Below are 14,864 nucleotides of genomic sequence, written 5' to 3'. Positions count from 1 at the left end.
TTGCGTTCCGTCAGTAGATTAGTGGGGTTCCGTGTGGTAGAGGGGATTAATCCAAATCACACAACAACAACAAAAATAAAAACAATAGATATAGTTAGAGGCCCAAGAAGAAAACATAATAATAATACAAATAAATAAATTGTCCGATTGTCTATTCAGATAGCAGCCGGTAAGACAGCTAACGGTTAGCAGGCCGCAGATGGGCGTTCAGGTAACGCAGGACTGGACTTAATGAAACCTCCAAGGCTGCTGTGGTTTGCTCTCAGACACATAAATCCTATAGGATTATCTCTCATTTCTAAGACGTGTCTGAGGAACACGTACTGCATAATTCCCACGTATGAGTGGTTACATAAAGTAAGTGAATAGGGAACTGGTAAAGAAACTGGCTAACATGTCACCCAGTTGCTCTTAGACCTGTATGTTAACGTTGTAATTAACACACGGGGGGGGGGGGGGGGGGGGGGGGGGAATGACCAGTTCAGAAACAGTCCTACTTTATAATGCCTGCTCCAACAGTCTACAAGGACATATTAGAAAGGTCATTCAGCCCCAATGTACACACAAACACTTCTAAAGAGCGTGAACTGTAGCCTGTCAAATATTTGCCTGCCACCAATAGAACAAAAAGGAGTGGACTGCTGTGATAATGGTGTAAGACTGTTCTAGTGTGGGGTGTTGCATGGCAACCAGCAACAGTACAGTCAATCATCTTCATCTGAGGGAGGCAGGCAGTCTGACAATGGACACTTATCCAGGCAGGAGACTGGCCACTAATGGATCGTAAAGCCTTGTATGCCCATTCTGTTCACCAACCCTCCTGTCTGTCTGCCTCTACTCCTGACGGCCGCCGGCATTACATCACTGTCTGTCTCCCACTGCTGCAGATGAAGCCCAATAAGACGTGGCTAATGCGGAAAGATGAGCAGGAGAGAAGAAAAGGCAACATAGCCTACTATAGACTAGAATGAAGGAGGGCGCCTTGCTGTGGCTACTGGTGGTATGACAGATATACCAGGAGTGGTCGGAGGCAGTTGGAACCGGACTGAGGCAGTTGGAACCGGACTGAGACAGCTGGAACCGGTCTGAGAATTCAGAGGGGCCTTGTTCAAGCACAACAGAGGGATTTAATGTTGGGCAACAGATAAAGACATCCTAAACATAAAAGCCTACAGAAAAGAGAGGACAACCCAATTTAATAGATTATTTAATCTATAAAATTAAACATTCATCCTTTAAAACCATACAAAAAACTTGCATCATGGCTGTATCATGATTACAGACATGCAAATGCATTAACATAGTAAATAAAATACACAATAGTATCAACAGAGATGTTCTAAGAGGCTCTTTGGATCAGTATAGACACTCTCAGTTCAGGCATAGTAGGTGTAAGGAGATGCTCTCTATAGCTGGTCAATACTTAGCAGGCCTCATCAGCAGCAGCAAGTAATCTGATCATTGCATTCATTTGGCTGTAGTCAGTTCTTTTCCATAACTAATTGGAGAACCTGCCTGCCAAATGCTACTGTACTGTAGTGCAGAAGCTACAGAGTACAATCAATGCCCACGTTGTTTGTAGCTGCAGTAGGCATTCATGCAGCATCCATGGATGCATTCATTCTGGACTTGGATCGTCAAAGAGGAGAACTAAGGCAATCTGTTGTCACAGTGTGGACCAGACTACTGTATCATCAAGGCAGGTCTCCAGTCAGAGCTGCAGTAAAGGCAGCGGGCATCTGGACACCGTTCTGGCGGAGCACACAGTGAACTTCCTGGATGTTCTTACGTAAACTCTCGGGATCACAGAGGGGCCGGAGGTCATCAGATATTTCTAGTAGCCGCAGGAGGAATGCTGCCCTGGCCCACAGACCACACAGGGTGCCATGGAAACTAGAATCCATGAGAAGGGCCAACCAGGCCGGGTCCAGGGTGTCACCTAGAATGGAAGAACAGTTAAAGGGATACCTCGGGATTTTGGCAAAGACGTTATTTATCTACTTCCTCAGAATCAGATGAACTTCTGGGTAACATGTTTATGTCTAATTTGTGTCTCATGCTAGTAAATACCCATAGACTTCCAATCATTGCGCTAATTCTAGTTAGCTTTGGCTTGCGTAATTACCTCTAACTTCCTTCATAAGGAGACATACAACTGGTATCCACAAGTTCATCTGACTCTGGGGAAGTCGATAAAGGGCCTCATTGTCAAAAGCCCGAAGTATCCCTTTAAGCTCACGTAATCCTGTCTGCCATGACATTTTCAGTACGTTTACATGCACACTAATAATTTGATATTAAACTGATTATGGAAGTATGCAGAGTATGGCAATAGTCAAGTAAACACTTGACTCTGTTTATCTTAAAATCGGAGTGAGGTCAAAATCAAAGTAAGCATACACTGTTTAAAACCTGGTTTTCTGAGCCACCTTTCATTGGGACATGTAAACAGCTTAAAAATCAGCATTCCAGCTGTGTATTTGATCTGCACATGTGCCAGCAGCAGTAGCGCAAGCCTCCCTCTTATGTGCGAGTATCTTAGAAATAGTTCACATACAAACTTTATGCCCGAACTCAGAATCAAATATGCTTCGCAAAAATAACGTGGTCGCTGTGGTAGAACATTTATTTTGATTGCTGATTTTCAGCATTTATTTAAGTCCCATCAGGGAGCCTGATTTCAGGTGTGTCCATGTAAACAGGATTATTAGGGAAATTGTTCTTCTTGCAAAGCATGTAAACATTTTAAAAGAAACTATTATATTAATGACTAGCCACAATAATTGTGTTATTATGTGCTTTCCGACACAATCAGTAAGTATGTGGTCCTTGGCCTGTGTTACCTGGCTGGAGGTCTTTACAGACCCGGAGGTTCTCCAGCAGGTCTGTAACATTCTCCCTGGCCCATACACCCAGGCGTTCTCCCACCACTGAGGATGCTGGGTACTTTTCAGCGAGCTGAAGCAGGTATGGAAGCAGACATGCCGACATCACAGACGGTTCTGCAAATACGTTGGCCTCATCCTGCTCATAGAGACTGGCACACCTGTGGAACAGAGAGGGATTGATGAACAATATAAACAAAACAAAAGACATGCTCTGCCTACATGCCATGAATTTGTTGACTACCTGTGTGTGTTGTGACTCACCCAGTGTCCCTGGCCTCCCTCAGGACCGAGCTCAGGTCAGACTGGGGCATGTGACACAGCAACACCTCCAGGGCACCAGGTCTATCCCAGCATTCCTCCAGCAGCAGCTCCAGCAGGAAGGGCAGAGCCTGGTTGACCTGCATCAGGTACATGCTCCTCTCCCCTCCTCCTCTCCTGGCTTGGCAGAGTGTGGAGGCAAAACCTGCCGCTTTTATCCTCACCTGCTGGCTCTCGTCCTGCAGCAGGTAAAGCCCTGTGTTGATCAGCCTGCATAGGAAGAAAGACAGAGAGGACATTATGCAGCAGATTGTGACAAAGTCAGCATGCATACTGTAATTTACTTTTTAACCTACGACCCTGCTCTAGATCTCTACCTGGTGCTGAAGACAGGGAGAGGAGTGTGGTCCCTCAGGGCCATGCTCAGTAAGGGGGCCCCAGCCAGACACAGGGCCCCGGCACAGGATCTCCTGAGAGCCTCAGGGGCCTCTGGCACCCGGTGGACCTCCAACAGACTGCACCACCGAGGGAACAGAGATGTCTGAAGACTGAGACAGAGGGAGAAGAAATGTGTGAATGTTCCGTATGTTTTTTGTGGATCTGACACCCTAATGACTTGTTGTCAAGTAAATTAAAAATCATGTCAAAACAGAGATGAGTGCAGTGTGCAGAATTCTGTATGCTGACCTTTGGGAGAGCAGCAGGCTGGCAGCACACAGGGCCTGGGATAGAAACTCTGGCCCCCCTCTGTGGCCCTCCAGGGCCCCCAGCAGCAGCTCCACACACTCCAGCAGGACTGGACCCTCCAGGGGGGGAGAAGGGGAAGGCTCCTGGGACAGAGTATGGTCAGCCCCAGGAGTCATCACGGCAATTAGAGTTGTCAGATATGTCCTGCTGTACTCCACACTCTGATCCAACAGCGCCTCCTTCAGGTTGGCCTGAGTACAGAGAGCAATGTTAAACACCATTCCCATAAAACAGCATGGTCAGGTCACCATTGTCAAATCAGGAATGTGAAGTCATTAAAGGACAGCTAATAGGTGGGAAGACTTTGCTGTCCAGAAACTGAAGGAGGTATAAAAACAGGAGCACTCGCACAGGCATATTGATTGGGTCTATGGAGTTTTATTAAAAGGCTAAATAATGTTTTCTTTAGAATGTACAATAATATATGCCATTTAGCAGATGCTTTTATCCAATGTGAATTAGTCATGGGCACATACATTTTATGTATGGGTGGTCCCGGGAATTGAACCCACATCCCTTGTGTTACAACTTACAAGTGCCATGCTCTACCCAGTGGTATGTGAAAGTACTAAAGCAAAAATACTTTCAAGTACTACTTAAGTCATTTTTTGGGATATCTGTACAAAAATATAAATAGTAAGAGTCAACTTTTACGATTACTTCACTCTTATAGAAAATAGTGTACTTTTTACGCCATACATTTTCCGTGACTTCCACGGCACAACACAGCAGAGAAAAAGGATGGATATCCTTGACTGTATTGGTCTAGTTCAGATTTACCTGACCCTGTTTAGTGAGTTGGGTGTGAGCTGATACACACCCATTCATTTTCATGAAAAAACTAAACAATTCTCAGCTTGATTTCAGCCCTATGCAGCATTGTGTTAGTCATATCTTTAGTGCCTTGAATTCCTCATGTTGTATATTGAAAACTAGTCATTGAAAACTGTTGGTAAGTTTTTGGATAGGGTGACTTTCCCAGCATTCTCTAGTCTAGACAGGGTGTTTATGTCTCACCTGCAGTGCCGTCTGCAGCACCTGTTGCATGCTGGTCCCACTCCATCGCCGCCTTTCAGCCGCCCAACTGACCAATGACAGCCTCAGGTCAGAGCTCTCTGTGGAGAAACTCCCCCACACCTGGCAAGCCCACCGGGGCTCTGCACAGAGGAAGTGGATAGCGTTCTGATGGAAGGAGGCGGACCCAACCTGTAAAATGGAATATCATAAACTTTCAGTATTGTAGGACCCAGATTATGAAAAGGATAACAAATCATTACAGTATCTCTGGATAAGAATGGTGTGTATGTGTGTGAGAGACAGGATCTGTTGGGCACCTGGAGCCTTTGGTGTGGTGAGTGGAGCTCTGACAGGAGCACATCCCTCATCTGGCGGAGGAACCCCTGAGAGCAGAACCCCCTCAGCAGGCCTGCCACACCCAGGTAGGCCCCACGCACCAGGGGACAGTGCTGAGCCCCTGTCACCAACCACAGTCTGGACTCTACACGGTCCACCACATCACACAGTGCGTCTGGGGGAGGACTGGGGAAATAACTAAACAAATGACAAAACCTGACAGTGCCTTAATCACAGAATAAATAGAACCTATATGGCCTCCATAGAATCCTTCCCTGTTTGTTTTCTACTCTGTAAACCCTCACCGTTGTGTGCATAGACCTCTGTCCAGGATGGCTCTGATCTGCAGTAGCTGTCCATGCAGACGATTGTGACAGCTGGGGTCCTGGGGCTCCGGCAGCTCTCCTGTCAACCGGAGAAGGGTGCTCACGTATTGGCAGGGGGGCGTCATGGCGACCAATGCTTTGGAGGTCATGACCCTCACACTGTAGACGGGACTGGCAGCCAGCTGGAGCAGGGGAATCAGGAAGTCTGACAGAGTGCTGCTGGGAACAAAGGTTTCATGGACCAGTTTTCATACTGCAAGGAGATGCACAGAACACTGTAAATGATTGTGTGCCTACCTGGAGAATACAGGTGTGTTATCCTTAAACAGGCCCATGGACATCATCACCTGCTTCATTGAGTAGATGCAGCTATAAAGGGATTCCTTAGCTTGACAAAATAAAATAAATGACATGAAAACAGTAATCACCCAGTTTGGTCTTGGACCCCTCGCTGGAGTTTGGCCAGGAGGGTGAGGACAGGGTATAGGGAGGGGTGCAGGCGGAGCCGGGCCTCCCCAGAGGGACCCTGCAAGTCCTCTGCCGCCCCCCTCAACTCCCCCAGGAGGAAGGGCTGCAGGGCAGGGTAGTGGGTGAAGAAGGCGGGGGGAGACATGCCATGCTGGGTGGAACCCTCCTCACCTCCAGAGCGCTGACCCAGCAACCTTGAGCACAGAGAGCCTGTTCATGGGAAAGGGTTCAGTCAGAGGGAGCACAATAACAAATGAATAATTTAACATGCATGTCTGATCGCTACATGAAAGAAATTGGAGCAGACAGCGCAAGGGAACCTAATGGATTCTCTCCCAGTCTATATGATCTAATGTTTGAGCTGGTCAGTTTCAGAGAATACAAATGACACTGAAACCTGAGCTCTGTCCTCAGTGTGAGCATTACAGTAGTGAGAGGGAGAGATTGTCTTTTTACTGTAGAGCTGCAGTGCAGCATTCCTCATGGCCCAGCAGGGTGAGCTGAGGAGGGTCAGGGACAGGATGGCCACAGCCGGGGCAAACTGCAGCACAGCCACCCCCAGCCCAGAGCCTCGTACCAGGGCCTGCAGGGTGTGGACCGCACACACCTGGGGGAGAGGAGGGGAAAAGCCAACATTAGACAGCATGCTAACTGACCTGGACTTGAGTATCCTATTGGTATGTGTGTATCTCGATGGCTGTGCATCTCATCTGTGTACGTGGTAGGTAATGTACATACATATAATGTACATGCGTATAATGCGTATAATAATAATTCAGAATCTGGCTAACTTTTGGTGAATTCATGATGTGTATTACCTGTGGCAGGTCCAGTGTCTGGTCCCAGTCCTGGGGCAGAGGGGACCTGGCTGTGTCCAGCAGGGTGTGTATGCTGTGGGCCAGGAGGGGCCGGGCCTTACTGGCCTCCTCTGCTGACACCACACACAGGATGAGCATGGGAAGCCCTGCCGCCCGCCGGGTCACTGACGTACAGCGAGACTGCAGAACCTCTAGGCCCTGGAGAGAAAACCCCATATCAGTTAGCACACACACAGTTTGACCATACTAGCTTAATATGCATGCAACATAGCTTCATTGTTGCAGGTAAAATTAGATATGAATTGGCAGAGAATGATAAGGTACATCACTGGCCTGGACCTAAAACATACTCTACAGAAACCCCTTTACCCCATGAGAACCCTGTCTGCGGTGTGGATGAGCCCCCTCAAAAAGGGCCTGGGTCAGAGGTTACCTGCTTCAGCATGTGTGCTGGGATATCCCTGAGCTCTGGGTCACTGCTGCTCAGGAGACAGGCACAGAACCTGGTAAAGCCCACACAGCAGCCCTCTACTGCCCCCTGGGGGATAGAAATGTGTATGTCAGGAAACCAGGGAGGCTTTGAGTTGTGACCCATAGATGGATGTTATGTCCTTTTTACCCAGTGGCGGCATTTGAGAAGAATGTTCTTGAACACTTTAGAGGCCCTCTTCAGGTCTTCTAAAGTTAGAAAGGGTTCTGTCTGTTTGGCCTGAGCAAGGATTCTCTCCACCAGAGAACCTAGAAAGATTCCTATTTCCTGAAAAGGAAAACATCAATAGTTATTGAAGGCCAGAATGTGTTTCTTAGTGGTGCTGATCATGGGTTTGAATGTGCAGCCGGGTGGTCAGTGCGAGTGTTGATCGGTAAGATGAAGAGTACCTTGAGGGAGACCCAGCAGCAGGTGAGGACCAGACTGTGTTCCTCAGACAGCAGCACACACTCATCCGCCTCCCCCTGGTCCTCTCCTGCCACCTGGCCTATCAGAGAGGTGATGGCATTCCCCATGTCACAGAAAGATGGGGGTATATCTGGAAAAGACAAGGGCGGGGGTGAGACAACTGTTCCATTTCAAATGTACCCTTCTCCGATCTCTTGTGTGATGTGTCTTTACTCCTTCCTGGCGATACCTTTCTCATCACCGCAGGCATCCTGGTCTCCATACAGCACACCCAGTAGGAGCAGAGTGATCCTCTCCAGGAGAACCAGGATCTCTATGGTCACTCTGTGATCGACCACATCACACAGGGTGTTAGGTACCTCTAGTATACACCTCTCTAGGGCAGTCAAAATACCTGAAACAAATACATCACTCAAATAAGGTTGCAATGTCAAATGCTTTGGAATGCAACATGTTTATATACAAGCTGTTAGACAGCTGCAAAATGTAATTTTGTGAAATAGCAATGATGCAACAGGTCTCACCGTGTATGGGTTTGGTCCTTGCAGCAAGCATCATATCATCCTTAGCAATCATGTAATGCTGCTTGAGTTCCTTGAGTAGATACCTGACCAGAGTAGAGGCCTTCGAGTCCCCAGAACTGACGTAGTTGATACGGCTGTCCAGCCAGGGCACATGAGACTGACCTCCAGACCTTCGGAGAGGGGGTCATGCAACACTGAGGTCGAGGACCAGAGCTCTGGCTACAGGTGGTTTAGAAATTAAGGTCTACTTACTTCTGGAGGAGGACCTTGATGATCAGAGCTCCCATCTGAGCCTCCGGCACACGGGGACTGCAAAGGAGCAGTTCTGCTCGGCCGAACAGCACAGGAGTAATGTCCTCCAGAAAACTAGGTGGGAAAAATCTCACCAGTAAACCTGCAGAGAGCTCCCGAATCTACATAGGAAGAAAATAGAGCAGAGAAAATACTTTATTTCACTTATCCTTTCTGTCACTTACAAATGTATTAAAAATTAAAAATGGAAGTTGTAACATAAGTATTAAGTCTACCTCATTGGTGGAATCCTCTAAACAGCCAATAAGGACCAGCTGTTTTGATCGAGAGAAGAAATCCCACCATCCTCTCAGCCTTGCCCAGTTGATCAAAGAGGCCATGTTAACTACAGAAAGGGAACAAAAACCTCTTGGAATTTTGCGTCATACAGGCTTTAAAGCCCCAGAATGAAGTCAACCATCTCATTCATACCCCCTTTACTGACCTGGGGGTTGGCCCTTCTTCTTGTCTGGGCTCCAGGTGTCTGTGCAGGTCTCTAGTACAGCAGACAGCAGCAGCAGGACAGTCTTTTTCCTCTGGTAGCTGTGTCCTGGTGCCAGATAGGACAACGTCAGCTGGGACAGCCAGTCCACAAACCCTACAATGATCAGGATGAATAGGATATTAATAAATTGCACCACACAGCTAGATGGGACAAGGAAATAAAACCATTATTTAGTGCTTCAAACTTTCACAGCTCTCACCTACTCCCTGATCAAGTGCCATCTCTGTCTCCTTTGTGAGGCTGACACCACCGTCCCTTTTTCCCTTCTGTCCTCTGAGGTGGGCCAGGCAGCTGTCTCGGATCCGGACCAGAAACCTCTTCACCCCCGCCTGAAGGTGCTGGCGGAACGGTGACGACTCACTGTTGAGGTTCTGGGGGATGAAGGTCCTCATGGTAGACAGCTCCTCCGGCGTCGGGGCCTCTTTGGTCTTTGGGCTGCAGCATAGCAGGTTGAGGGCGGCAAGGCGGACTCTATCGTCCACACATCCCAGGGCAAGACGGAGGGTCTCCAGGGCATAGCCACTCTCCAGGGCCCAGGGGGAGCCTCCATAAGTGGCTCGGCGGGCACTCATCACACAGGCCCAGGCATGGAGGTGCCCTGGAGAGGCAGGGTCTAGAGGGGCCAGCAGGGGCTCCACAGCAGCGGGGAAGACACGCAGAGTCCAGGGCAGCAAGTGGCTGGAGCTGTTGTTCTGAAGAAGGGTCACGTCAGAGGTCAAGGCCTCCAGCAGAGTGGTCCGCCAACGCCTGGCCCACTGATTGGCCAGATCCAGCTCCAAGGGAGGAGCATCCTGGGCCAGTTCCTCACACAGCTCGCACCGCTGCTTCTGGATCAGACACTTGTAAAGCTCTGAGGCACATGGGGACAGATGATTGGTGGACATGCACTTCAGGAGATGGTTGGGAAGCTCGGAGTACTGCTCCAGCACCTGAGGGGTTAACAGAAAATTAAGTATAATCAATTTCCACAACTGAACATACACTTTAAAAAGGTTAAGATGACTTTGAATACACTCACCATGTCAGTGCCAACATAAGGGAGCAGTGAACAGAGGGGGAAGTATTTGGCTTTGGCCTCCCAGGGCAGTTTGGTTATGCGGTGGAGTAAGGAAATGTGCAGGTTCTTCTGTGTGTCTCCAAAACGCTGGCAGTCCATCTCATAGATCTCCAGCAGCAGGCAGAACGCACTGCGCACAACCTCTGACACACCCTCGACCTGGGCATGTGTTAGGAGAAATGGGATGTTATTGTTACTACTATACTTTGCCCATGAGCTGTTCTTGTCTATTCATGTTCTGTATTATGTCATGTTACATGTTTTGTGTGAATCCCAGGAAGAATAGCTGCTGCTTTTGCAACAACTAATGAGGATCCTAATAAAATACCCCCCCCCAAAAAAAATATATATATATACAGTGGGGCAAAAAATGATTTAGTCAGTTGTGCAAGTTCTCCCACTTAAAAAGATGAGAGGCCTGTAATTTTCATTATAGGTACACTTCAACTATGACAAAAAAAATGAGAGAAAAAAATCCAGAAAATCACATAGGATTTTTAATGAATTTATTTGCAAATTATGGTGGAAAGTAAGTATTTGGTCACCTACAAACAAGCAAGATTTCTGGCTCTCACAGACCTGTAACTTCTTCTTTAAGAGGCTCCTCTGTCCTCCACTTGTTACCTGTATTAATGGCACCTGTTTGAACTTGTTATCAGTATAAAAGACACCTGTCCACAACCTCAAACAGTCACACTCCAAACTCCACTATGGCCAAGACCAAAGAACTGTCAAAGGACACCAGAAACAAAATTGTAGACCTGCACCAGGCTGGGAAGACTGAATCTGCAATAGGTAAGCAGCTTGGTTTGAAGAAATCAACTGTGGGAGCAATTATTAGGAAATGGAAGACATACAAGACCACTGATAATCTCCCTCGATCTGGGGCTCCACGCAAGATCTCACCCCGTGGGGTTAAAATGATCACACCAGCAACAGTGTGTGAAAACCTTGTGAAGACTTGCAGAAAACATTTGACCTCTGTCATTGCCAACAAAGGGTATATAACAAAGAATTTAGATAAACTTTTGTTATTGACCAAATACTTATTTTCCACCATAATTTGCAAATAAATTCATTAAAAATCCTACAATGTGATTTTCTGGATTTTATTTCTCATTTAGTCTGTCATAAGTTGAAGTGTACCTATGATGAAAATTACAGGCCTCTCATCTTTTTAAGTGGGAGAACTTGCACAATTGGTGGCTGACTAAATACTTTTTTGCCCCACTGTATAACACCATTTATATTAATAATGAGATGATTGGAAACTCACTGGACTCTCAGCATTGTCCCAGATGACCTGGATGAGTTGTTGTCTCAGGCTAGAGTCATCGGGCAGCAGGGGAGCGCTGGTCACCTCCCAGATCTCAGCTAGACACTCCTTAACACTCTTCAGCCACAGTGTTAACACTGCCATCAGACATAGGCTTTAATAAACATTGATTTGATACTCAGGTATTTCTTACTTTCATTACGTTTGCACTTACAGAAACACACATAGACACTGGTTTGGTTTTACAATACCTTCAAAGACATAGTAGTGACAGTCAAGCTTCTCCTCACACAAAGCAGAGACCAAAGGAAACAAACCACCCAGGAGTAGACAAGTCTGAAGCAATAGAGAGAACTTTGAATCAGAAACCACATTTTCTAGATTGGCCGAGGAGAATTCCATAAGAACGAATGAAGAAGATATATCAGTTAGCATGAGCAGTCTGTGACATACCCCTGTGGTGTCCACCTGACTGACTAGGATGCCCCTTCTACAGCAGGTCAGCAGACCCCTGCTCACAGCCAGTCTGTCCACTCCATCCTGCGAGCGGGGGATACACTGCACCTGGAGACCACCCACACACAGCTGCCAGGGCTCTGAGTAACACACATCAACCAGTGGCATATTATTATTTATTTTTAAACACTTAATCATCACAGTCCTTATATGCATAGGGTTATGGTTCAAATCCTTCATATGTGTTGTGATGATTTGTAATGTAAACAATGTAGAATGTAAACAATAAAAGTCAACATACAATGTCAACAATATGAAAGTCCTGAATGTGTACCTGAGTGAGTGACTTGTAGCAGACTCCAGGCAGCTGCTCCTCCCTCCCCTACCTCAAGTACGGTGTTAATCAGCATGGCCACTGTGGTGCCTGCCAGGAGACGGGTGTCCCTGTTGGAGCACTGCCCGCACACAGAGGAAACAAGTAATATAGTAATACAATTTTTAAAATGCTATTTAGCACACGCTTTTATCTAAAGCGACTTACAGTCATGCATGCATAATCTTTACATATGGGTGATCCCGGTAATGGAACCCACTACCCTGGTGTTACAAGGGCCATGCGCTACCAAATGAGCTACAAAGGACCATGTAGTAAGAGTAAGAGCTGGACCATGGAGCGACATCAGGGAGAACAGACTGGCAAACCTGAATCATATTTATTTAAAATAGTTTGGGATTTAACCTGAATCGATGTCAAACACAGACCTGTCCCAGGATGATGTCCATTAGAGACTGTAGGATGCTCTGCACTGCCAAACTCCCCTGTTCCTTCTCCCACACCAGAGGGGCCACCTCATCCGGCAACAGCTGAAAAACCTGCAAACACACCTGAAGGGACATGTCGCAGATCAGTAAGACACCTACTAACACAGCCAACTCACAGGTCAGTTCAGTGACAAGACGTCTTCTGAACAGTGCTTCAAATGAATGAATGAAAAATTTAAAAAGACAAGTACAATTTTGTTGACAAGTGCAAGGAAGTTAAAGGTTGATAAAGTGCATATAGAGTATTTACCTTGACAGCTTGGTAACACAGTGGTCCATTTCTCAAACCCTCCTGCTTCAGTATTACAGGGAATAACTCAGCCACTTTATCTATCAAGGAAGGGCAGGCCTCTCGCCACAGCTCACGACCAATAGAGCTGTCCTCCAGGAACATGCAAGCTGCAAACACAAACCACACACAGGAGATCACTTGTCACCTAAAATGAGGCCAAAAAGATAATAGTTAATATTGACAATGCCACTCACACTAAAACAAAGAACAATTCAAGATGATTCTAATCCACAACTAACCTATCTGGAGGTCCCCAATGGATAATGCCTGAAAAGGAAAGATGCTGAAACATTAACATTAAACATTATCACATTGCTAAAGAATACTTCTAACCATGGATTATTTTTAGAACAATACACATACCTGATCCTTTCCCACAATAGTGCACAAACAGTGTTGGATTTCTCGAAAAACCAGCAAACGATTGACTTCTGCCAGATGTTGTAACATCTGTAATGGCATGATCAAATACATATTCAGAATAGCACTTTAGTTATTCAGCATTGAAAACATAACTTCTAAAGGACAGAGCTTGTTCTGGACCTGGTCTAATTTGCGACTGGCGATGTTAAACATCTGCATCTGCATGGCGACGAGTAGCCTGATGAGTGGCAAGAGGATCCTCTCCTCTAAACACTGAAGCTGCTTCACTGGGATCTTTCTCAGCAGCTGGCCTGCCTCCTCCAGACTACGCTCTTTGCATCGCTTTATGTTGCTCCTGTTCAGAGACAGACAACATGCCATGAAGATGAGTGACACAGACGGTAAACAATGAATGTGTACTAATTGGTTGGAAATGGGAACAGTCGGAGTGGAGCAGGAACCAGCAACTCCGTGACACCGCAGGGACTATCCCACTGCTGCCACCAGTGTAGTGATGGAGATAGAACAATCGCTGCAGGGCTTGAATCAACAACCCTGTGGTTATTGTGATGTGAATGCATTACCACCTGCAAGCCCAGATTTCTTGGCAGAGGCAGTAGTACATGCATTCCCACACATGCATTGTCATACAAACATCAGGGGTGTATTCATTATGGAAACAGTTTAACGTTTTTGCACCAAACAGAAGCATCAGAGCATAACGACAGTTTCTATTGGAAAAATGCAGGTAGGCCCCTCCTGTTTCATTCTGTTTAAGAAACATTTTGCAACAGAATCAAGATTTTGCAACAGAATCAAGATTTACCTTGAGCACTCATCAAGTTTGTTCATGAAAAGCTTTAACGTAGTGCTGACATCTGGGGGTATTTTATCCTCAGTGACCACACAGTCTAGTACAGCTTTCATCTGATCTTCGACCGATCGAACAGGCACCATTGTTTGTTAATTCCCGAAAGTTTGTTTTAAAATTATCCCTGGAAAGAAAGAGAACATGCTTCCTCGTGTTTTTCTTGTCAAACTAAATCTACTGTTGGAGTTGAGTCGTTACAGAACAGTGCATTATCAATTACCGCCATCTAGTGTATAGGAGTATGCGTTCGGTTAGCAAATCATCTTTGTAACATTACATTACGCTTTTGTGTTCATGTTTTGTTGTCAATTCATTAGGGTGCATGCAGAGAGTCCATATAATAGTGCAGGTTGCAAATTTACTTCTAGAAGTTTGCTATAACAGATATATTCTTTGTCTGTTTCCGTAGTACAGAACAACCCCACGAAGGTCGCTGTTGGCTATCTCAGTAGAAGCTCGCCCATTTCTGGAGCATGAACGCAAGTAATCCCCTAAACTGTGATTGGTTAATATTTCATTGCCATCTCTCTACAACAATTTGCAAAACTGGTGACTCCCTGGTGAGGTGGAACTATTGCGTTCTCTACAGGTTGTAGGGAAGGTTCACAGATAGAACAATTCGTTATATATATATATATATATTAGGTTTAT

The 14,864-nt window shown here is 46.3% G+C and overlaps 1 protein-coding gene across 2 annotated transcripts; it reads right to left on the bottom strand.

Annotated features, from left to right (window-relative positions):
• Positions 1 to 1,177: 1,177 nt before the first annotated feature.
• Positions 1,178 to 14,397, bottom strand: si:ch211-225b11.4 (thyroid adenoma-associated protein homolog). Of its 2 annotated transcripts, none has more exons than XM_020472736.2 (31): positions 14,169 to 14,397; positions 13,523 to 13,697; positions 13,343 to 13,429; positions 13,219 to 13,246; positions 12,938 to 13,086; positions 12,628 to 12,750; positions 12,200 to 12,320; positions 11,863 to 12,005; positions 11,661 to 11,745; positions 11,410 to 11,546; positions 10,095 to 10,292; positions 9,276 to 10,005; positions 9,017 to 9,169; positions 8,808 to 8,917; positions 8,533 to 8,693; positions 8,281 to 8,450; positions 7,986 to 8,150; positions 7,738 to 7,886; positions 7,478 to 7,615; positions 7,292 to 7,396; positions 6,859 to 7,056; positions 6,497 to 6,647; positions 6,001 to 6,250; positions 5,552 to 5,791; positions 5,228 to 5,432; positions 4,911 to 5,099; positions 3,834 to 4,084; positions 3,524 to 3,694; positions 3,150 to 3,416; positions 2,844 to 3,046; positions 1,178 to 1,939 (listed from the first exon to the last, which is right to left on the bottom strand). In XM_020472736.2, the coding sequence occupies exons 1-31, from the start codon at positions 14,297 to 14,299 to the stop codon at positions 1,695 to 1,697; spliced, it is 5,628 nt and encodes a 1,875-aa protein (XP_020328325.1). In that variant the 5' UTR covers positions 14,300 to 14,397; the 3' UTR covers positions 1,178 to 1,694. The 2 variants fall into 2 exon arrangements, with proteins under 2 accessions (XP_020328325.1, XP_031660090.1); XM_031804230.1 differs by having other exon boundaries at positions 1,179 to 1,939; positions 5,552 to 5,788.
• Between the last annotated feature and the right edge of the window lie 467 nt (positions 14,398 to 14,864).

This window comes from Oncorhynchus kisutch, linkage group LG3 (genome assembly GCF_002021735.2).
Source record: "Oncorhynchus kisutch isolate 150728-3 linkage group LG3, Okis_V2, whole genome shotgun sequence".
NCBI lineage: Eukaryota > Metazoa > Chordata > Actinopteri > Salmoniformes > Salmonidae > Oncorhynchus > Oncorhynchus kisutch.
This window is presented reverse-complemented; position numbering and strand designations above follow the sequence as displayed.

What these genes read in the sequence shown, in the direction of transcription:
- si:ch211-225b11.4 (XM_020472736.2), bottom strand. Translation starts at nt 14,299, where the DNA reads ATGGTGCCTGTTCGATCGGTCGAAGATCAGATGAAAGCTGTACTAGAC. An exon ending in CTTATGTTGGCACTGACATG is followed by an intron (nt 10,006 to 10,094) that starts GTGAGTGTATTC and finishes TTAACCCCTCAG; the next exon opens with GTGCTGGAGCAGTACTCCGA. An exon ending in GGCACTTGATCAGGGAGTAG is followed by an intron (nt 9,170 to 9,275) that starts GTGAGAGCTGTG and finishes TGATCATTGTAG; the next exon opens with GGTTTGTGGACTGGCTGTCC.